At 39.3% G+C, this 25,034-nt stretch overlaps 1 protein-coding gene across 2 annotated transcripts in view; it reads left to right on the plus strand.

Moving 5' to 3' along the window:
* The window catches only part of LOC128646019 (cadherin-1-like), a 306,436-nt gene that overhangs the window by 148,989 nt on the left and 132,413 nt on the right, over window positions 1-25,034 (plus strand). For both annotated transcript variants that reach the window (XM_053699411.1, XM_053699412.1), the window contains exon 11: window positions 1,090-1,232. In XM_053699411.1, coding sequence (XP_053555386.1) covers window positions 1,090-1,232 — 143 coding nt within the window. The remainder of the gene's footprint in view (window positions 1-1,089; window positions 1,233-25,034) is intronic.

Here is a 25,034-nt window from a genome sequence, read left to right on the forward strand (position 1 = left end):
ACTAAATTCTTCTAATGATGATCAATTTGTTGTATGTTCAGTTGTCTAGCTAATCATTTGTTACATATTTCATGAAGCTTCCTTATATATAATCTCTTCATATAAGAATCGGGGAGCAACCTGTTACCTGCCCCTGAACTGCTAAGATTAATTACATACATGGTTACATATAACTCCCCCTTAATCCACCATTAGCTACTGTTCTTCAAATCTCCGCCCCCCAGATACTACCATTAACCCGCCTTTTATACTATATTTAAGTAATCATTAATAATTCATCTATACTTACCCAAGAAAACTGTGTTTGCTTATATATCCATTTAGCGGTGCTTATCCGCTGATAAACCCCCCTTCCTACTTACTATTATTGGTGTCCATGTACCATTGTCTCTTACTTCTACAAAAAATCTTAAGACCTCCAATCTCAACGGGTCCGTTAGATAGTTGGAATACATACTTATCTAACTCATTGTAGCCCCTTATGAAGGATGAAAGAGTAAATCCAACTACGTCACTTGATTTTTACATTGACATGATAGACCCATAGTTGTCTTAAGAGTAAAACATTTTAGGTCACGAATATAGCTATAAAGATTACTTTTACTGGTCCAGTTGGCCCAGAAGTGGCCACAATAATAGCTACTTGCATTGTTGTGTACAAATATATAAAACGAGGATTCCATTCAGCTAGATATGACTGAATACTTTATGTTACTTCACTTCACTTTGTGTTGATAACATATTGAACTTCATAGTGACTATTTATGATTGTAAGATGTCAAAATTTGTCTTTCTTTATCATATTATTAACAATCCTCAAAAAAAGATTGTTTAAAAAAAATACTAATATATAAACAGATTTTAAGATTCTGTAATTATTATTTTAAACTTTATACATCAGTAATATAGTGATTAACTCACAGCTGTGCAATATTCATTGTATCACCTTTCAATTTAGGTGTTTTTTTTTGTTTTATTTTTATTGGACGACTCATGGTAATAAAGCAGACTAGAGGCCATTTTGTGGTAACCACTAATTTCTGTGACATTTATCTACACTGGCTAATGCATGTATTCTGCTCCCTACAGTTATAGCATTGGGAATGACCCAGCCAACTGGCTTTCTGTGAACCCGAGGAATAGAATTATTACAGGAAATGGTCAATTGGATCGGGAATCGCTGTTTGTGCAGAATAGCACTTATACAGCAATAATCATAGCTACTGACAGTGGTAAGTCTTAAATAATTGTTACAATAGCTACGTTTCAATGGTTAAAGGACAACATTGAATACAGTACAAAATGGCTTTATTGCTTCAGCATACTCCATACTCAAATCTTCTGTTATGGAAATGAAAAAGCAGCAACATGTTAAAGGTATTTTTTGCAGGAAAAAAAACAACAATATCTGTTTCAAATTTAGTTAAACGAGCAGGAAGTGCATGTTTGTGTATAAGTGATACCTAGGTATATATTGCTCAAGTCCAACAGAAAAGTTGGTTTATTCAGTACAAGAACATCATTTTTTTTCTTCATAAAACACAGGTCTGAAATTAATTTAGAAGTATTTGGTTTTAAATGGAGCATAGAACATTTTACAGTGTCCCTATGGAACAGAGAACATTCTTGAGTAGAGTCACTTTAAAGCAATGTTTTAATATACCTGATATTATAAAAATCCTATTAGCAGCTAATTTTAACAAGCTCAGAAAATGTTATATTTCTCTGGGGTCAATCTTGGAGCTTACTGAGCCACTAAATTGTGTGTATGCCTGAGAAGCAGGCAATACTGTGCATGATGGGCATGAGAAAGCTTCTGGTCTTAAAGGGACATAAAACCCATTTTTTTCTTTCATGATTCAGTGTGTATCTACTTCTCTTATCAAATGTACTTTGTTATTCTTTGTTGAAAATCAGGTAGGTAGGCTCAGGATCGTATCATGTTCGGAACATCAGGTAGGCAGGCTCAGGATTGTGCCTGTGTTAGGAACACTATATGGCCGCACATTTGCAAGGATGCTTTTAATCATTTTATACATGCTGCTATCTAGTGTTTAAAAACTGCTGCCATATAGTTCTCCAGACACGTGCATTCTACCTACTTAGGTATTCTCTTTAACAAAGAATACAATGAGAAAAAAGAAAATTGCATCCTATCGGAATCATGAAAGCAAGTGTCTTGGATTTTCATATCCCTTTAAAGGAATAGAAAAGACAACATGGAATTGTGTATGGGTGCCTTTAAATTTCAAAAAGAAACATTTTTGCAATAAACTTCCATTAACAAAAACAAACAAACATTCTAGTAAACGTTAGTAGTGTGTTTTAAAATGCTAGCCTGAGTCGAAATAGTAAATGAAGTGGACCTTCATTCATGATTTTTAATTGAAAATGCTATAAAACATTCCTTTCTTTTTTGCTCCTCCGGCTGCCCACCACAAAGCTAATTTTATGGCTAGCACAGCTATTGGAGAAGAGGTGTAAATGTCACCTCAAAAAAAAAAATTAGCTTTGCAGAGGGCTCTATTTTAATTGAAGGAACAAAAAAAAGAAAGGAACAGTTTATATAATTTCCAATTAAAAATCATAAATGAAGGTTCACTTAGTTTTTTCCTTCAATGTAGGTTAGCGTTTCAAACGCGCTAATGATTCCCTCTCTTTATGTTGAAATTTTTTTATTTTTTTTTAAGTAAATGAGTTATACATAAATCAAACATTCCATGGTGTCACAGTCAAGTACATATCTACAAGTTCTCTGTAGATAAATACAAAACTTCAATGCAGAGTAAAATCACATTTTGGTTCTCCTACATTTCCTTATCATATATCACTCCTATTTATTAATAATTGTTTTTGTTTACGTAATATTAATCCCAGGTCCCCAGCTCTCAACCCCAGTAGTCTGTACACCGCTTCTCAGGGAAGCCTCGTGATGCATAATATACGGTTCCCATTGCAGTAGGAAGCTTTCTTTATTGTTTAGGAATTCTGCGGCTGCACTCGCCATGTTGTAGTGATAGGTGATCTTATGTTTTATTAATTCAAAGCTTGGAGGCTCTTTTTTCCAGAATTGGGCTATACCTAACCTAACAATCGTGCATATTAGCATGACTAATTTATTATTTTGCTTTGTGAGCCCGGGTATTGGGAAATGAAGCAATGCCTATTCTGTTGTCAACTGTATTCTCTTTTGAAATATTAATCTCAGTAGATCAGAAGTATGGTCCCAGGTTTCCATAACCTTTCCACACTCCCACCACATGTATAGGTAGGTGCAACTCTTATTGCACCCTCTGTAGCAGTTTCGGGGTAGCGATTCCCCCCTCCCGATCTTGTTGGGTAGAGGTACCATCTGAAAGCTACCTTAATGAAATTTTCCCTAAGTGTTGCATTCTGTAAAAAGGTTAAACCATTAGCCAGATGCTCTGGCCAAGTCCAAATTGGCCATGCTTTACCTATGTCCCATTCCCACTTTGTCATAAGATGAGATTTGCTAGCCGTTGGAGGCCGGTTAAATATAGTGTATAAAATGGATATCGCTCCCCGAGTATGGTGAGTAGAGAGACATACACCGAGATTACGAGTCTTGCGTTAGCCTTAAAAAGCAGCATTGAGAGGTCCCAACGCTGCTTTTTAACGCCCGCTTGTATTACGAGTCTGGCAGGTACAGGTGTACCGCTCACTTTTTTCCACGACTCGAGCATACCGCAAATCCCCTTACGTCAATTGCGTATCCTATCTTTTCAATGGGATTTTCCTAACGCCGGTATTACGAGTCTTCCTAAAAGTGAGCGGTACACCCTCTCCTGTCAAGACTCCTACCGCATTTAAAAGTCAGTAGTTTAAATTCTTAACTAAAGTGCTAAAAAGTACACTAACACCCATAAACTACCTATTAACCCCTAAACCGAGGCCCCCACATCGCAAACACTATAATAAATATTATTAACCCCTAATCTGCCGACCGGACATCGCTGCCACTTTAATAAATAAATTAACCCCTAAACCGCTGCACTCCCGCCTCGTAAACACTAGTTAAATATTATTAACCCCTAATCTGCTGTCCCTAACATTGCCGACACCTACCTACATTTATTAACCCCTAATCTTCTGCCCCCAACGTCGCCGCTACTATATTAAATGTATTAACCACTAAACCTAAATCTAATCCTAACCCCCCTAACTTAAATATAATTTAAATAAATCTAAATAAAATAAATACAATTAAATAAATTATTCCTATTTAAAACTAAATACTTACCTATAAAATAAACCCTAAGATAGCTACAATATAACTAATAGTTACATTGCAGCTAGCTTAGGGTTTATTTTTATTTTACAGGCAAGTTTGTATTTATTTTAACTAGGTACAAAAGTTAATAAATAGTTATTAAAGGGACAGTCTAGTCAAAATTAAACTTTCATGATTCAGATAGGGCATGTAATTTTAAACAACTTTCCAATTTACTTCTATTATCTAATTTGCTCAATTCTTTAGATATCCTTTGTTGAAGAAATAGCAATGCACATGTGTGAGCCAATCACACAAGGCCTCTGTGTGCAGCAACCAATCAGCAGCTACTGAGCATATCTAGATATCCTTTTCAGCAAGTGATATCAAGAGAATGAAGCAAATTAGATAATAGAAGTAAATTAGAAAGTTGTTGAAAATGGCATGCTCTTTCTAAATCACAAAAGAAAAAAATTGGGTTTCATGTCCCTTTAACTATTTAATAACTACCTAGCTAAAATAAATACAAAAGTACCTGTAAAATAAACCCTTGCCTAAGTTACAATTACACCTAACACTACACTATAAATAAATTACCTAAACTAACTACAATTAAATTAAATAAACTAAAGTACGAAAACAACAATCATTAAATTACAGAAAATAAAAAAATAATTACTATTTTTTTAAAACTAATTACACCTAATCTAATCCCCCTAATAAAATAAAAAAGCCTCCCAAAATAATAAAATTCCCTACCCTATACTAAATTACAAATAGCCCTTAAAAGGGCCTTTTGCAGGGCATTGCCCCAAAGTAATCAGCTCTTTTACCTGTAAAAAAAAAATACAATACCCCCCCAACATTAAAACCCAACACCCACACACCCACTCCTACTCTAAAACCCACCCAATCCCTCCTTAAAAAAACCTAACACTAACCCCTTGAAGATCACCCTACCTTGAGACGTCTTCACCCAGCCAGGTCGAAGTACTCAACGAAGCCGGGCAGAAGTGGTCCTCAACTAAGCTGGGCAGAAGTGGTCCTCCAGACAGCCAGAAGTCTTCATCCAGACGGCATCTTCTATCTTCATCCTTCCGGTGCGGAGCGGGTCCATCTTCCATCCAGCCGACGCTGAGCATCCTCTTCCATCGACGTCCAAACGAAGAATGAAGGTTCCTTTAAATGACGTCATCCAAGATGGCATCCCTTCAATTCCGATTGGCTGATAGAATTCTATCAGCCAATCGGAATTAAGGTAGGAAAGATCCTATTGGCTGATGCAATCAGCCAATAGAATTGAGCTTGCATTCTATTGGCTGATTGGAACAGTCAATAGAATGCAAGATCAGCCAATAGGATTAATTTTCAATTCTATTTGCTGATTGCATCAGCCAATAGGATCTTTCCTACCTTAATTCCGATTGGCTGATAGAATTCTATCAGCCAATCGGAATTGAAGGGACGCCATCTTGGATGATGTCATTTAAAGTAACCTTCATTCTTCATTTGGACGTCGATGGAAGAAAATGCTCTGCGTCGGCTGGATTGAAGATGGACCCGCTCCGTGCCGGAAGGATGAAGATAGAAGATGCCGCCTGGATGAAGACTTCTGGCCGTCTGGAGGACCACTTCTGCCCGGCTTCGTTGAGGACTTCGGCCTGGCTGGGTGAAGACGTCTCAAGGTAGGGTGATCTTCAAGGGGTTAGTGTTAGATTTTTTAAGGGGGGATTGGGTGGGTTTTAGAGTAGGGTTGGGTGTGTGGGTGGTGGGTTTTAATGTTGGGGGGTATTGTATTTTTTTTAACAGGTAAAAGAGCTGATTATACTTTGGGGCAATGCCCCGCAAAAGGCCCTTTTAAGGGCTATTTGTAATTTAGTATAGGGTAGGGAATTTTATTATTTTGGGGGGCTTTTTTATTTTATTAGGGGGATTAGATTAGGTGTAATTAGTTTAAAAAAATTGTAATTATTTTTTTATTTTCTGTAATTTAGTGTTTGTTGTTCTTCATACTTTAGTTTATTTAATTTAATTGTATTTAATTGTAGTTAGTTTAGGTAATTAATTTAATTATAGTGTAGTGTTAGGTGTAATTGTAACTTAGGTTAGGGTTTATTTTACAGGTAAATTTGTATTTATTTTAGCTAGGTAGTTATTAAATAGTTAATAACTATTTAATAACTATTGTACCTAGTTAAAATAAATACAAACTTGCCTGTAAAATAAAAAAAAAAACGAAAATAGCTACGATGTAATTATTAGTTAATATTGTAGCTATATTAGGGTTTATTTTATAGGTAAGTATTTAGTTTTAAATAGTAATAATGTAGTTAATAATAGCAATTTAATTTAGATTTATTTAAATTATATTTAAGTTAGGGGGGGTTAGGTTTAGGGTTAGACTTTTAGGAGTTAATAACTTTATTATAGTGGCGGCAGATTAGGGGTTCATAGGTATAATGTAGGTGGCGGCGGTGTCCGGAGCAGCAGATTTGGGGTTAATAGTATAATGCAGGTGGCGACGATGTCGGGGGACTGGCAGATTAGGAGTTAATAAGTATAAGATTAGGGGTGTTTAGACTCGGGTTCATGTTAGGGTGTTAGGTGTAGACATAACTTTTATTTCCTCATAGGAAACAATGGGGCTGCGTTAGGAGCTGAACGCTGCTTTTTTACAGGTGTTAGGTTTTTTTTCAGCCAGCTCAGCCCCATTGTTTCCTATGGGGAAATCGTGCACGAGCACGTTTAGCCAGCTCAACGCTCACTTAAGCAGCGCTGGTATTGAGGTGAGATATGGAGCTAAACTTTGCTCTCCGCTCACTTTTCTGAAGCTAACGCCGGCTTGCAGAAAACTTGTAATACCAGCGCTGTCTTAAGTGAGCGGTGAGAAAAAAAGGCTTGTTAACACCGCAAGTCTTACCGACAAAAACTCGTAATCTAGCCAATAGTGTTTCAAGTGTGGTGTTTGAGGGAAGTTTCTCACTAACTATAATTTCCTGTGCTCTAGACTTTAATTGTAGGTAATGATACCATATGTTCTTGTCCTCGCTGTCTAATGCTTGATATTGTTCTAAGGTTAACAATTTTCTCTCTTTGTAAACATCTGCTATCCTATAGAGTCCTTTGTTGGACCATTTCTGCTGTATAGTTTTATCTATAGAGGTGGTGTTGGCCACCAATCGTGTTATCCGAGATCTCTTTTGAATTATAGGAAATTTAGAATTAAGCCTTTTCCATAGGTGTAAGGTATGCTGGATTGCAATGTAGTTGCATAGTCTGGGGGGTGCAGGAGGGTCTGGGGTCCAAAGTATGTTAGATAACGGTGCAGTTTCCATGATACTAGATTCAATGTGTACCCATTGTTAAGGGCTATTCATTTTAAACCACTGAAGAGTTTGTGCTATTCGAGCCGAGTAGTAATAAGGAATTAAATTCGGAACTCCGACACCTCATTCTCTTTTGCTCGCGGTCATGAGTCCTTTATTGATCCGAGCGCTTTTGCCCTGCCATATAAATTTTAAGATATCACTCTGGAGTTTTTGCAACTCAGAATGTGGAATAGTAATAGGAAGGGATCTGAAGAGGTACAGCAGCTTGGAGAGCAGGGACATTTTGGTGGATATAATTCTCCCAACAAGGGATATTTTGAATTTCCTCCATTTTGCCATTAAATCTCTAATAGTCTTGAACATGGGAATTTTAACTGATACAAAGAATATATGTTGATGGGAAGGTTAATCCCCAAGTATTTAATATATTTTTTTGGCCATTTAAATGAGAAGTTGAGTTAAAGTAATTTTTTTAGTATGGTGTGGTAATTTGACGCTTAAGGCCTCGCATTTATCATCATTAATTTTATACCCCGAAAGGGATCCAAAGTGCTGTATCAGGGAGTAAAGTGGGGGAAGGGAAAGCAAAAGCTTAGTGAGTGTCAGAATTATGTCGTCTGCAAATAAAGATTTTTTTTTTTTTTTAAGTTTTCAAAAAGCTTTATTTAGAATAAGAAATAACAATGTTCAAAAAGCATAAAGGAAAAGAAAGGAAATCATAAAACAACTGAACAAACAAAACTTATCAAATCAAATAATAATACAAATTCGTATTATAGCGTATGAGAAGTTAAGCACTCCCATTATGATGTTTCCCCTTAAGATATCATAAGAAATAAAATGGTACAGTAGTTTCCCCCCAGAAAACATAAGGGGGCCACTTTTGGGCCTCCTGGACCAGAGTGATGAAATAATGGGGGACTTTGGGGAGAAAATAAAATAAGAAATCAGGCCACTCTTAGAACTAAGGTATTTTAGAGGGTGATACAGAACTGATTGTGATAGGGACAACAATAATGTGGTAAACAGGACTAGAACATTACAGACTTAATAAGTATTGCAACACATTGCATACTAAGGAACCAAGGGGTATATATAGAGTATTTGTTAAGGTAACTGCCGCAATCTAGGTTCTGCTCTAGAATGGATAAAGCTGTGAGGGTAGTGGTACACTTTTAGAGTTATAGGTAAAACTTTACTCCCCTCTAGTGGTGAAACCTGGTATCTGTGTGTAATCGTAAAATATATTTTTCGTGCAATCTGCAGCAACAATGAACATACATAGGTATAGGTATTACAATTCAAACACAATGTCACACAGATCTGCAATATAAACCCAGAGTAAACTCTAAAACATATAGCAACCATAGTACATATATACAGTCATGTAGAAGTCAAGTAGAAAACAAATGAAAACTAATATATGAAATCATCCACCTGACTAAGTCTGGAATAATTAATGTCTGCCTCAGAATGTACACTGACACACTAGAGAATAAAACTGTTGATATACTATACAGGTTAAGCGTTCATACACACTCCAAAAAAAAAATAAAAAAAAAATAATCAGGGGTAGTAATAGGGGAAACTTCACGCATGTAATTGGCGGAATGAGTCACTGCCATAGAATACAATTGATCCTAAAACACCAGCCAAGAAACCCCAAACCCAAACCACAAATCTGAAATATAAATGGATACTTAAGGTTTCAGACTCCTAGGTCGTCATAAATAGTTCCAAAGAATATATGAATATGTCTCTAAAAGTTAAAGTAAAGTTCTGTTAGAAACAGTTAACGCCAGCTCTGTGAAGTGTGGATTGTTGTACTGCCCCACCTCAGCTCTCCAGAATCATCAACCCACTGGTCATATTAGGCAGACCAAGATACCGTGTACCTGCTTATCATATTGGGCAGGTGTCCGTCTACTTGATAATGAAGTTAGCCCACTCCAGTCCTTGTGAAAAGATTTACAGTGAGACTAAGGTGCAGATCCAATTGTCCCATCCTGACTTGAATACTTCTTTGCTTATGATGGGACGCAAGAGCAAGTCGCACGCTCCATGAGAGACTCTTCTCACGAATCGCACGGTATGGATCTCCAGCCTACCACAAGTCTGGCCTAAAGGCAAGGAAGTCGGACGCCCTCCTCCGCACTCTCTCCAGGGGTAGGAACGGATCAGTAACATTGGGGTGGTAAGTTGCGCTAGAGACAGTTGCGGAAGGAGCTGTTGAGGGCCAATGCACAGCGGGTGCTACTGCTCCATGTACTGGTTGTTCCGGCCTGACATATAGGGATGGAGACAGGAAATTCAACGGATCAGGAGTTAGTGAGCGCACTGTATTCAGGTAGGGTTCCTTACTCAACTCCATATCGGTAAATAAGGGTACTTTGGCAGGGAAGCAGTCAGTTAGCTCCGGCATTGCAACTGTCCACTTAGACTCCTGCGGGCGCTCAGGTGCTGTATATGCCTCAGCAGTCTTAGCCTTTTCCGGTTCGTTCCTTATAGTGCTCTCTGCAGCATTCGCCGCTATCACACCCCTGTCAGAGAAAGCTGTGTCTGACACCTGATGAACAGCCATGTTGTTCCAGGCTTCATTAATAATCTTAGTAAGGCTCAAAGAATGTTCATGAAGAATACGTTGCATATCTTGCTTAGTAATGGCATTTTCAGGCACCCTCATATTACCAGATAGTTGTATTGATGATGCGTAGTAAATAGTACTACTCGTAACCCCAGTCTCCCAGGGGGGGAATATGCAAAATCCCCGGCTCCAGAGACTGCCAGACACTTTATGAATGCGACAGCCTTGAGACCTAGCTGCAGAACTTAGACAGAGAGGTCAATCCAGAGAGTTTCCCCCAGAATTGTCAATTTCTTGAATCTTGTAGCAATCTTCCGGCCCCTATCCACAGGATGAGAAATTTTGTAAAGGAAAACAATAAAATATTGCATGAAACTCTGTAGTAGAACCAGGAGCTCCCGCAAGACACGTCTGGTCTCAACAGCTGTAGGCTCCACCCCCCCCCCCCAAATACAGAAATTTTGTGCTCTCGAATGTCCTACCTTTATTCCCAATATATCTTGGTTATCTCTAACTTTAATTGCTAGAGGCTCTATACTTAATGCAAATAATAACTGTGAAAGCGGGCAGCCCTGATGTGTGCCATTGTTAATATATATTGGCCTGGATTGATAGCCAGATAATTTAACATGAGCTGTTGGGGAAGAGTATATAGCTCTGATGGCATCGGAGAAAGCTCTACCAATGCCAACTCCCTTCAGCACCGCGAACATGAAGTCCCAATTAATTCTATCAAATGCCTTCTCTGTGTCCAAAGAGAGGAACAGAGAAGGCGTTCCGCCATCTGAGGCTATATTAATCAAGTTTATAACTTTACGGGTGTTATCCGAAGCTTCTCTATTCATAATAAACCCCACCTGATCTGTGTGAATTAGTTTAGTAAGAAGAGGATTTAAGCGGCTTGCCAATATTTTGGTGAATAGTTGAGATCTTGATTAATCAAGGAAATAGGCCTATAGTTTTGGCAGTGCTGTTTGTTTTTACCAGGTTTTGGGGTCACTGCAATTCTTGCCATCAGCATTTCTTTGGGTACTTGTTTGCCTTGCATCATGGAATTAAACACTAGGGCTAATTGTGGTACTAAAGTGGGTCGCAACAATTTGTAGGAGAGGCCAGAATAGCCATCCGGGCCAGGAGCTTTTGATCCCTTAAGATTTTTTATGCATGTAAGTATTTCTTTGTGAGTTATAGGGTTATTTAGTGATTGTAGTTCCTCTTCTGTTATAGTCGGTAGGGCACTGTCACTAAGAAAAGCTATCTGGTCATTAGTTTTGTCCACTCCCCTATTAGCTGTCGATAAGTTGTATAATTTGTCATAATAATCTGCAAATAGGTTTGCGATTGCTAGAGGATCGTTAGTATTCTTATTGTCTGAGGTCTGTATTTGCGGTACTGTCGTGATTCTTGTGATCTCTTTTAATGTATTGGCGAGCATCCTATCTGGTTTGTTCCCGTATATGTAGTATTGCGTGTCTATTGCTTTTATCGACCTAACCGTTTCCCTATTTAGGAGTTAATCTAATTGTTCATTTTTAGTTTTTAGTTGCTTTATGACTGTAACCTCAGTGAATTTATCTCTGATTTTAATTCTATCAATCTAGCTTCCCGTAATTTGCGTTGTTTACTAGATCCCACCATCAGGTATCCCCTAACATAGGTCTTTAAGACTCCCCATTCATATATTGGATTGGAGGTTGTGTTTTTGTTAATAGTTATAAATTCTGCAGCCTTTTGTTTTAAGTTTTCCAGGAAGACATTATCCTGGAGTAAACTTGTGTTCAAAGTCCAGGACTTTGATCGTAGCGGATTAATCAGACCTGTCATTGTGATTTCCACTATGGAGTGGTCTGGCCAGGAGCAGTTCACAATTGTGGTCTTAGTTAACAGTGGGACTAGAATTTGACTCGCAAATATGTAGTCGATTCTGGAATGTGTTCTATGCATTGGGGAGTAATATGTGTAATCACGTACATCTTTATTAAGCGAGCACCAGCTATCTATAAGATTATGATCTAAAGAGAAATCAGATAGAATTTTATTGGACAATTTGGGTGTAATAGTTTGTAATTTTTCTTGCTCTATTCTATCCATTCTATTATCCATAGTGGTATTGAAGTCTCCCCCTATAATGGTTTTATATATATATATATATATATTTTCCACAACGTTAGTTGTTTACTTAATCTTGTGATGAGAGCTGCTTGTTGGTCGTTAGATGCGTAAACGTTAACCAACAGGACAGGAGTGTTTTGTATAGAACCCTGAATTATCAGAAACCTACCTTCCCTATCTCTTATAACTGATTCCTCTTTGAAATTCAAAGATGAGTGTAGCAATATAGTGATTCCACATTTCTTTTTTGGGCCAATGGCATGGTATTGTGTAGGGAATATTTTATCCCAATATCTCGGGGTGAAGGATTTCGTAAAATGTGTGCGTTTAGCACTTTATATTCTGAGATCGCCTTTTTCCTCTTGATGTCACAATTAAGCCCTATAACGATGTGTGAAATAATTTTTATGGACATAGTGTCGTTGGAGACATGACCTTTCTAAAACAGTACCTGTTGTTGGAGGTGGGCAAGGGACCAGGCATTGAAACCCCTCCCTCCACATCTTGCAATTCTAGGAGAGAGCCGGGGACCCAAACAGAACAGTGAGGAAACATTGTAGCCATATATGACTAGTACCATTTAAGCTTTGCTTAGGAGGAGAACTCTTACTGTGAACAAAAGGAGAACATTGTTGGTTATGTAACAAGTGATTAAACAGTAATAAACAGAACCCGATTTTTTGGGTACATGCAATTGACATTACAAATGAACAAATAACTATGCGAATGCAAATAATTCTAATGTAGATATATTGGGGGAGTACATTAGGCGACAGACCCACTCTATCCGGATTCCAGCATAAACAATTGTTAGCAGATGAAGAGTTTGTCACTGACCTTAGATTAAAAAGCAGGTCTTGTACTTTTGGTGTTTTGCAAGAATCACTGATTAGAGACAGACTTGTTATAGGCTGCAACCACAACAAAACACGTGAGAGGCTGCAAAAAGCTATCAAAATATGTCAGTCTGCTGGACAGAACAGAAAACAGCTAAATATAATGCATAAAGACAGCACTCAGGAAGTGGTGAATGAAGTAAGGAAATGCCAGTCAGCAGAGACAAAAGGCAACAAGTTACACCTCTATTAGGTAGGAGACAGAGTAAATTATATAGCAAATATAGAGGCAATACAGAGAGATCATGCTGGAAATGCAGCCAAGTCCATGATTTTCGTAAATGTCCAGGCATATGGGCAGAAATGTAAGCTTTGCAAGAAATATAATCATTTTGCCTCACAGTGTAAGTAAGGTACACATCTGCATGCAGTGGAGACGAATACCTTTGGTGAGGAGGATCTTTTTGTAGATATGGTTCAGCAGGTGTCAATGCCTGATAAAGAATAGATTGTGAAAGTGGCAGCTCATGGTACAGTGATACCATTTAAAGTGGATACTGGAGCAGATACTAATGTGATTCCTGAGAAACTATGGGTAAGACTAAAGCCTAGACCAAAACTGCAGAGACAAAATAAAATACTGAGAGCATATAATGGACTTGAAATCCCTACTGTGTGACAATGCACTTTATTCCTACATCATAATAACACAAAAACAAGACACAGAGCACTACTAACTTGCTAGAGGACTACAAGGAAGTATTTGTTGGGCTTGGTAAGCTCCCTATGGAATATAAAATAGCTTTAAAACCTGGAGCAGCACCAGTAATTCATGCAGCACGCAAAGTACCTGTAGCTTTAAGAGATAAGTTTTAAAAAGAGCTACACCGCCTCCTTAAATTAATTGTCAGAACGTGTGTATGAGCCAACAGAATGGGTTCACTCTTTAGTTATTGTGGCAAAAAAGGATGGTTTATTAAGGCTGTGTTTAGATCCAAAAGAGTTAAATGCAAACATTAAAAGAGAGCATTACCAGATACCAAAAAGAAATGAAATTCTAGGAGAGATGGCAGGTGCTCAGGTGTTTTCAATCCTTGATGCCTCAAATGGATTTTGGCAGGTGCCTTTAGCAAAAGAAAGCAGGGCACATATGCACTTTTAATACACCATTTGGAAGGTAACAGTTTAAACGCCTGCCTTTTGGACTATGTTCAGCCCGTGAAATATTTCATCGAACCATACAGCAATTATTTGATGGGGTGGAAGGCGTAAAAGTTTACATAGATGACTACTAATTTGGGGTACTACAGAAAGTGAACATAACAACAGACTTGAGAAGGTGCTACAAATTGCTCAGGAAAATGGATTGATTAAATTTACATTTTGTTTTATTTCATTTCAATCTGAAATTCTCTACTTGGGAGAAATCATCTCATGCAACGGTGTCAGACCTGATCCAGCTAAAGTACAGGCTATTGAGAAAATGGAATCCCCTGCTAGCAAGAAAGATTTACAGAGATTTCTAGGGATGGGGACTTACTTGGGCAAATGTATAGCTAATCTATCACTATAAACTAAGCATATGAGACATTTATTGTTGAAGGATGCTAAATGGTGCTGGGAAAAAGAACATGAAGCAGAATTTGTATTCCTTATAAAAAAATTGCTCAGCACAGCACCTACTTTGAAATATTTTGATGTCTCATGAAAAACTAAGATTTCCACAGATGCATCTAAATATGGAGTATTAGCAGTCCTTCTACAACATGATGGCAAGGGCTGGAGGCCTATTGCATATGCTGCCAGAGCTTTTACTAACACTGAATACAAGTATGCTCAAATAGAAAATTGACATTAGGTATTGCATTGGGCTGTGAAGCTTTTCATAATTTTTCATAATTTTGTTTATGGCATCCAATTTACAGGTGAAACTGATCATAAACCCTTACTAACTATTTCACACAAAGAATTGTGGAAAGCACCCTCAATAATTCAGAGGTTACTTTTGAAGTTACAGAAATATGATTATATATTGGAATACACATCAGGAAGACATTTATTAATTGCAGATACTTTATCTCAAATTTGGACAGAGTGTCACAGATCACCTGATGATGGAACTGACTCAGATATAGAGGTGCAGGTCAATAGTGTCAAAACTTCTGGAGCCATTTCATCAACTATGTGGCAGAGATTACAAAAGGCAACTGGAGAAGATGAAACTCTTCAAAATGTAATACAAGCCATCAATTCTGCAAGTTAAAAGGTATACATGCCCAAGCAGTATTTGCCACATAGCGAAGATCTCTCAGTGTTTAATGGTGTTCTTCTTAAAGGCAATAGATTGGTAATTCCTGTATCACTGAGAAGAGAAATGTTAACTAAAATACATGAAGGGAATTTAGGAATACAAAAATGCAGAAGGAGAGCTAGGGAAGTTCTTTTCTGGCCAAAAATTTACTGATATCACAACCTTCATCTCTGCATGCCCAACTTGTCAGTCCTTTCAATCTTCTCTCCCTAAAGAAACTCTCATGCAGGAAGAAATGGTGAGGATTCCATGGCATACAGTAGGTGTGGATCTCTTTTCACTGAATGGCCAGGATTACATAGCCATATTAGATGCTTACTCATATGGATAAGTCGGTGAAGGTGGATGAAAACAGCTGTGGAAAATGGAGAAAGCCGGATCGCCAATGGAGGAATTCGAACGGCTGTGCTGGTATTTCCAAAGTGCTGCTCACACGATCGAGCTTAATCCCAGACAAACTGACAGCGTCAGTATAGAAGAAAGTGCTGTTTAAAAATCATATGTAGCCATAATAACACTCTCAGCTCGATTGTGTGAGCAGCACTTTGGAAATACCAGCACAGCCGTTCGAATTCCTCCATTGGCGATCCGGCTTTCTCCATTTTCCACAGCTGTTTTCATCCACCTTCACCGACTTATCCATAGGTCTCCCGGGTGAGACCTCCAGCGTACTGACTGCTGGTCCTGAATGTCAGCCTGCCTGCATGCACCTAGTTGATTCAAGGTGCCACTCTATTTGTGAGTAGATTCTATGCAAATTATTGTTTCACATCAATTTTATATGATATACACTATGTTGGCGCCCCTTGTCTTCTCCTCCTCCTAGATATCCTGATCCATCACACCGTGGACACAAGTGGAGCAAGCCTAACATTTGAACACATATAACACTATATCCTTTATTTTGAAGTGGACTTCCTTATTATATGGACACTGAGATATATATATATATATATTTAAATATATATATATACTACTTGTTTTTTTGTCTATATTGTGTGTTTTTTATTTATTATTTTATGTCAATATTATTATATTATAATTGCACATACTGTTATATATTAGAAATTGTTTGCACACCTGAGATTCACAATATATATTTTTTTGCTATTTAGATTTATCTATTCAGATGTTAATTTGAACAAGACACCAAAGGGTTTGTAATTTTATATCACTGTCATCTCCACTATAGCGCATCCTCTTAGTTTTTTCTTATAGAAATCACTCTATTAGATGCTTACTCCACCTATCCTGAAGTTGCCAAACTGAGAAATACTTCTTCAGAACAGGTGTGCGAGAAATTATGAGCAGTGTTTTCAAGGTATGGCACTCCAAATGTCTTAATGTCAGACAATAGCCCCCAGTTTTCATGTAAACATTTTCAAGCATATTCTGAGGAATTTGGATTTACACATATAACATTTAGTCCCAGGTATTCCCAGAGTAATGGATTAGCAGAGACTGGAGTCAAAATTATTAAGAGGTTGCTAGCAAAGGCTAGTCACTCAGGAGAGAATCCACAAACAGCTACACCACTGGAAGGAGGAAAGTCTCCAGCAGAATTGTTTTTTGGCAGGCAGATAAAAACTAAATTACCTCAGTTGGCTCTTACCTAGTACTATGCAAACAGCAAATTACACAAAATGTATTGGAAGAGGAAAGAACATAAGAGAACGTCAGAAGAGAAACTATGACAGGGGTGCAAAAGATCACATGGAGCTGCATGTTGGTGATGTTGTGAAAGTCTGGACAGGACAAAAAATGGGACAATGAAGCTGTTGTGCTGCATAAAGTGGCAGAACAGTCATTTGAAGTGAAAACCACAGAAGGTATAGTTCTTAGACAAAATCGTTGACATTTACTGAAGATACCAAAATGTGCAGGGTCCAAAATGCTGCAAACTGACATGGAATTGTTTAGTGATACAGATGGATCATTGGGGCTGAAGATGAAAGGACACTACCTGAGCAAAATGGAGCATTAGGACATGACATATTGCCATTTCATGAAGCTTATGTGGAAGAACTTGACAGAGCAGAGAGCATTAACAATGAACTAAATGACACTCAAGCATCTCTTCCAGAATCACCAATTATTAACAAATATACATCTAGTGGCAGAGCAATCAGAAGCCACAAAGACTCATTGAGGAATGTTGAGAAGTAAACTTGTCAGTTAGGTTTAATTGCTAGTTTGTTGTTGTCATGTTTGCTGTTATATTTATATTGTTTATTATTTGTTTGTTTTTTGTTTCTAAAAAGGGGAAGATGTGTTAAGTATAGTTTGGAATGAAATTTCATTATATCATTGCTACAGGAAGTGGGTTCAAGGGGCAGGGGCACACACAGGAAACAGGAAGAGTTCTACTCCAGTCTAGTTTGGAGTTGCATTGCAGTCAGTCATGTAATAAAGTTATTGTAGAAAAGCAGCCTGTCTCTGTCATCATCAGTTATATAAATAAGCAGACAACACAGTAACTATCAGTGATCAGTACACAGTTAGGCTTAAAGGCAGAAAGAGCATGTCGCCCCAGAGCTGGAGGTTGCCTCAGCCATGTGATAGGCAACAGACCTAGAGATTAGCTCCTATTGGCTGCCTTTGTAGTACTGACATACTCAACCTGCTTCAGTGCTCTGTGGTACTACCCGGCAATCACATGTGGTGGTGGTGCTGGGGGGTGGAAAGAACACGTAAATTTGCAGAGGAGTCAGAGATTTCCAATGTGGTGTGTGTGTGTGTGTGAATGACTGAGGATTGCTGCTCAACTGATACTGATTTCCATAAAAAAAAAGAATAAGAAATGATTTAAGCTTCTGCCTTTTTATAATGTGGCATTTATTTAAACTAACATTATTTATAACTAGCACTCACAGGACTTGATAAAACATGATTCTTAAATAGTAAATTAAAAGTAAAGGGGGGAGAAAATATGGAAAAAAAAAAAAAGTTGAAAAAATATAAAAATTGTGCAAAAGCTCCTCCCGGGAGACATTATAGCAACCCAGGAATGAAAATTACCCCATAATGGCATACCATTTACAAAAGTAGACACCCCAGGGTATTACAAAAGGGCCATGTCACGTATTTTTGGGAAGCCCCTTAGGCACAACACTTGGCCAAATGTAGTGGTCATATTTTTTGTATGTGTTTTTTACACAAACACTGCACTTTGGCTGTTTTTGTCATCATCCTTATATGTTTTTCTGCTATAAAACACACATACTTGTGTTTGGCATTGTCCTATGAGTACAACAGTACCCCTCATGTACAGGTTTTATGGGGTTTACAGAAGTTACAGGGCCAAATAGGGGGGCTGCCCATTTACATGCAAATATGGCACATTGATTTTCTGGACCTATGTTGCTGGACATGGTCAGGGGATTTATGAAAGTAGGAATACAGAATAATAAATTAAAATAAATTAGTAACACATACAGATTGCTTTCAAATTAAAAGTTTAACTCTGTGATATATTCTAAAGCATTTAGTGATACAGAGGCCAGGTAGAGAGGGGCAGTCAGGGCAATGGTAACTAGAATCCTTCCTCACTCATTTTCCTTCTTAATACAGGGAGAGTCCACAGCTGCATTTATTACTTGTGGGAAATACTAAACCTGGCCACCAGGAGGAGGCAAAGACACCCCAGCCAAAGGCTTAAATATCTCCCCCACTTCCCTCATCCCCCAGTCATTCTTTGCCTTTTTGTCACAGGAGGCAGAGAAGTGTCAAAAGATTTTGGATTAAGAAGGGTATCTGCCCTTCGATATGGGACTGGAGTTTTAAGTAGTCTTGTCAGCCTCTCAGTGAGAGCATTGATGAAAGAGTCTGAAGATGCAGGGAGAGTCTTTCTGCGAACCCATCCAGACTCATGTTAACAGTTCCTAAGCAATCAGCGTTGACGAGTTTCTCTACCTGCTTTTCATCACTCAAGTCCATGTCAGAAGCGATGCTACAGTCTGTCACACTTGAAGGACCGTTTTTCTGTTCCACAGCATAGATCGTTTCATTTTTTACACATACTGTATGTTAACGCTAGAAGACAGGGTCTCATCTTTATGGAATCAAGGGTTAATATCTCCTGAGGGGTATTATTGAACAGTGGGGTTTAATAATATTTGTTTTATGTGATTTCTGCTGCTTTGTGTGTGAGATGTTTTTTGGGCTCATAGGCCGTTAAGGAACGTATAGTTTTTTTTACTGAGAGCTGCGCAGTTTTATTCCGTTTGTCACACTTTTCCTTTAGCAGGTGTGGTCCTGCATGGCGCACCACATGACCACAAGTGGTCACGGTTTTCCATTTCCTATTCCTGACCGAGTGACTACTGAGAGGAGCAAACTTTCTCTATACTGTCTGGGTCATAGGAGGTGGTGAGTGCCCCAGCCATTGGTAGTATAAGGTGGAGCATCATGTAAATTGACGGTTGTATCCGATCAGTCATCTGGAGATGCAGTTCTCTCTGAGGCTTCAGAGTATGGACCTTCTGGGTTGGAACCTGCTGCTTCTATTCCTCCGGCAGAGGAGGATTTTGCCTTTAGATTTAGAGAGTGGTACGTCTGTGCTTGCTTCTAAGAGAAGTTTTAGCGATATTAGAGATTCCTAGTACTGATCTGCCAGTTGAATCTCAGAACACTAAATCAGATAGCAAATTTAATTAAGACGGGTGAGGAAGGATGGAGATCCTATTCCTTTCATCTATTTTCCTTTTCGTTTTAGGATCCTAGTTCTGGGCTCTATAGGGTTGTCGTTGCACATTCCTATTTGGCTAACACTATTTTTGTGCACTTGCCTTTTTTAAGGATAGTTTATCCTTAGAGCTCTTGGTTATTGAGAAAACTCTTGTTAGGAAGATGTTTTGTCATAAGGGATATTTATTTACTGACGACTTAGGTTGTCACATTTCTGGAGACTTCCTGTTGAGGAATCTGTCTTAATTCGAGGTGATAGTTCCCTCAATATTTTCAAGAAAGAATTAAGCCTTTGGAGCTTATAATTCCTTATCTGGAATTTTCACAGACTTCTAGCCCCTAAGATAGGGCTTTAGGTTTTTTTCTGTTCAGACCTTGAGTCGTTCTGACAGATATGACTCTAAGTCTAACCATTTCTTCTGTTTGAGAGAAAGAGTTGATGTGGTTCCGCTATTCTGTGGTCTCTACCGTTTTGATGAGAGAGCGAATCTGAGAGACAAATTATTTTTCTCTTGTTCTTAGATCCAGCATCGGGATCTCCGCTAAGCCTGAATTATCCAGTTAGGTTTGGAGCCGACTCAGTCCTGGAATAAGTCCAAGCAGAGCAGGTTCTCCTACCCTAGATTGGCAGGAGGGTCCAGTTTCAGGTCCTATCTTGGATTGCGTTGGAGACTGAATATCCTCCCTTTTATTTTTATTCTTCAGACGCTTGATTCAGGATCGTATAGGATCCATGGGTCCTAGAGGTCATAGCTAGGCTTCGTCTCCAGCCTTCCAGGGCAGTTTCCTTCTCTTGATCCTATCTTTCTGACAGAGAGAGGGAGGGTGCAGGTTTTTTGGTGCCATTCTCCTGGTACCTATCGCAGTGTGAGGTTTGGGATATTATTCAAACCGCTGTTTTCGTCGTCCCATGGAGGGTGGGAACTTCCATCCTATTTGGGTCCTATAGTACTTAAGAAAGCTTATCATGTCTCCTCATTCCAGAAGGAGACTATAAGGTACACTCTACCTTTGGTACGAGATGAGCAGTGCAGGATCACTGTCGAGGAAGGATATCACACCTTTTCATTCCTTCTCTGGAAATTTTTTGGTTAATATGGACCGGCTCTTCCAGTACGTTGCCGTTTTTTTTTTTTTTTAGTCTTGCTACTGATTCTAGAAGGATCTGGGGTTTTATTTGGGCAGTGGCCAAATTCCAGATCTCTGGTAGCTTCCCTTGTCTTGATGATTCTGGTTTAATCACCATCATCTTGTCTGATTGAAGACTTTAGGGACTTCATCTGTCTTCCTTGATACTCAGAGATGGATGTAGACCTGAGTTTTCTCTGGTGTAGGCTCCAGGGTGGATTCCTGGATGCTAATTCAGTCTTCATAGACATAAAATGAGGTCTCTATGACAGGTAGTGCCCTTCAGACCTCCCCAGGCCCATCTCTGGCTCTGTGTTTGGGGGTGTTGATTTGTCTGGGGCCCATATTGGACTTAATTTCTTTGGCCAGGTCTCTTATCAGCCGAGGCTCGGTGTATGCTGAGGCAGTGGAGTAGCACTGTTTCAAATATGTCTTAACAGATTTTCCTGGAATACTTGTTGAGAGAATCGCTCTCCAGTGTCCTTGTCAAGATCTCCCTGTCCTGAGGGACACCTTTCTTAAATTTTGCCTTCAGTTGCAAGTTTATCAGGTTGGTGAGGGTATGCCTAAGGGGGTCAGAGTTCTCATGAGTTTTTACTCCAGATTATCTTTTTGGAGCTTCAGGCAATCTTTCTGCTCTGACGGTTTAGTCTACTGGGTTCGTCCCAGTGTATGTTTTCTAGTCGGTCTTACTCTTGGCTAGATGTCCTTCTGAGACAGAGAGACTCACTAGCGTTGAGGGTAGTATCATGGGTTTGGTAGTGGGCAGAGGCCCACTACTTCTCACTGTCGGTGATCCTCTTTCCAGGGGGTGATCATCCGGGACTGATGTTCTCTATAGGAATTCCTTTTATCTGAATTGTCACTGGAAGGGGATGCCGAATGAGAATCTCAGTCCCGTCTCTATTCCAGGTTACTTATTAATGGGTCCTCAGGCGGGACTGATGGATACATTAGCAGTGCCTTGGAGGTTCATTACTATTTTTCCTCTTCTGCCATATCACTCTTGCTTGAGTGGTGGCTCGAATCTAGCAGAGGCAGGCGTCAGTGGTACTGATTGCTACATTAAGGCTGCATAGATCTTGGTTTGTGATTTAGTGGCTTCACCTTCATGAAGGTTACCTTGTTGCAGGGATCTACTGCATCAAGGCCTCTTTGCTTCATCGGATCTTTTTTCTCTGAGGCGGACTGCAAGATCATGCTTAGTCTTAGCCGAAGAAAAGGTTTTTTTTCTGAGAGGTTATAGTCCTCTCCTTCTTCAAGCGTGTAGGCTGGTCCCTCGCCATCTATAATAGGGTGGAGGACCCCTTCTGCTGTGAAGAGCGTGGTTCAACCTCACACTCTATTCAGGCCTGCCAGGATTCTTTCCTTCCTCCAGGATGGTCTGGAGAAGGGCCTCTTAGCTAGTTCCTTGTGAGGACAGTTTTGGCCCTGTCTGTTTTTCTGCACAGGAGGCTCGTTGAGCTTCTGGAAGTACAGTTTTTGTTAGGGCTCTGACTGCAATAAGGCCGGGGTGTAGTTCTGATGCTCCTTCTTGGAGTTTTTAGATCTTGTTCTTATGGTTTTTGCATCGCACTCCCTTTGTACCTATGCATGAGGTTGTTATCTTAGAAGACCCTTCCGTCTAATATTGCTTCTGTGTGCAGAGGTCTCTGGGTTTGCGGCCTTACAATGTGAACCTCCTTATTAGGTGTTCCACGAAAGTAAGGCTGTGCTACGAACTTAGTTGGGATTCCTTCTAAGGTCCATTTTTTTATATCCTATTCCTTCTTCTTGAAGGAAAGTGTACTACATAGTATGGAGTTGTGTCTTGAAGTTCTATATTCAGACTACATAGGAATAGAGAGTTTTCTATGTTTTATTATCTATCTGGGAAGCGTAAGGGTCAGAGGAGATCTTAAACTTCCTTATCTTTTAGTTGAGGAGTGTCTTCCGCTTGGGATATGAGACAGCAGGACGCAAGCCTCCTCAGAAGTTTACGGCTCAGTTTTTCTCTTCCTCTTGGGTCTAAAATGAGGCCTCTATGGATCTGTTTTGATGGGCAACTAACTGGTCTTCCTTAATTTCTTTTTCCAAAATTTTTGAGTTTTTTTTTTTGCTTCTGTTGAAGCATCCTTCGGGAGAAAGGATTTGGCAGGCTGTGGTGCCTTCAGATGGGCTGCCTCTTCCTATTTACCCTCCCGTTAGCATTCAGTGTCCTCTGTAGCTTGGGTATCATTTCCCACAAGTAATGAATGCAGCTGTGCACTCTCCCTGTACGGAAGGAAAGGAAATTATCTGGTAAGCATAATTTATGTTTTTTATAGCAGACTCTGCATTTTTTCTGGGATGTTCTTTTGCAGGCAGTGGGGGGATCCTAGTTGGAAAATGCCTCCTGCAGAGTTGCTGGACATTTTCAGAATGAACTGTGGGAGGATAAGGGGTCTGGTTAAACAAAATATCAGATGTTGCATTTAACAAAAATTCCAAAAAAGTATAAGGTTTCCCTGTGTCTGCTTTTTTGTAGAGCACATATGTGTCAGGATAGGTTAAGTCCAGAGTTAGACCCAAATGCTAGGATGACGTTTGAAAACACCCTCGCACTGTGAGTATATTCCAGGATCTGACCCTGCAACAGCTACAGTAATATACTCACTGAAATAAACTGGAAGTTGGCACAGCAGGGTCAGGAGAAGAAACTTTGTGTAGATAGGGTAAACCAAAAGAGTAATCAAGCAAGCAATATCCAGCAACGTGTAATCAGGCAGGTGGGGGTTAACCAGTAGAATTATCAAACAAGCAATGTCCAGCAACGTGTAATCAGGCAGTTTGGGGTTAACCAGTAGAATTATCAAACAAGCAATGTCCAGCAACGTGTTATCAGGCAGTTTGGGGTTAAACAGTAGAATAGACTAGCAAGCAAAGTTCCAGCAACGTGTAATCAGGCAGTTTGGGGTTAAACAGTAGAATAGTCTAGCAAGCAAAGTTCCAGCAACGTGTAATCAGGTAGTTTGGGGTTAACCAGTAGAATTTGTCAAACAAGCAAAGTCCAGCAACGTGTTATCAGGCAGTTTGGGGTTAAACAGAAGAATTATCAAACAAGCAATGTCCAGTTATCAGGAATCAGGCAGATAGGGTTAAGCAGGGTTGAAGTTAAACATGCCAGCAATTCTAATAAGACAAGAGATTCAAAAAGTACTCACAAGCCGGGTAATTAGAACAAACAGGCACCGAGGAGAGGAGACGCAGGAATAAGAAGACCTTCTGTTTTTTTCTGTTCAGACCTTGAGTCTTTCTGACAGATATGACTCTAAGTCTAACCATTTCTTCTGTTTGAGAGAAAGAGTTGATGTGGTTCCGCTATTCTGCGGTCTCTACCGTTTTGATGAGAGAGCGAATCTGAGAGACAAATTATTTTTCTCTTGTTCTTAGATCAGTGTCGGGATCTCCGCTGAGCCTGAATTATCCAGTTAGGTTTGGAGCCGACTCAGTCCTGGAATAAGTCCAAGCAGAGCAGGTTCTCCTACCCTAGATTGGCAGGAGGGTCCAGTTTCAGGTCCTATCTTGGATTGCGTTGGAGACTGAATATCCTCCCTTTTATTTTTATTCTTCAGACGCTTGATTCAGGATCATATAGGATCCATGGGTCCTAGAGGTCATAGCTAGGCTTCGTCTCCAGCCTTCCAGGGCAGTTTCCTTCTCTTGATCCTATCTTTCTGACAGAGAGAGGGAGGGTGCAGGTTTTTTGGTGCCATTCTCCTGGTACCTATCGCAGTGTGAGGTTTGGGATATTATTCAAACCGCTGTTTTCGTCGTCCCATGGAGGGTGGGAACTTCC

This window comes from Bombina bombina, chromosome 1 (assembly GCF_027579735.1).
Source record: "Bombina bombina isolate aBomBom1 chromosome 1, aBomBom1.pri, whole genome shotgun sequence".
Lineage (NCBI taxonomy): Eukaryota > Metazoa > Chordata > Amphibia > Anura > Bombinatoridae > Bombina > Bombina bombina.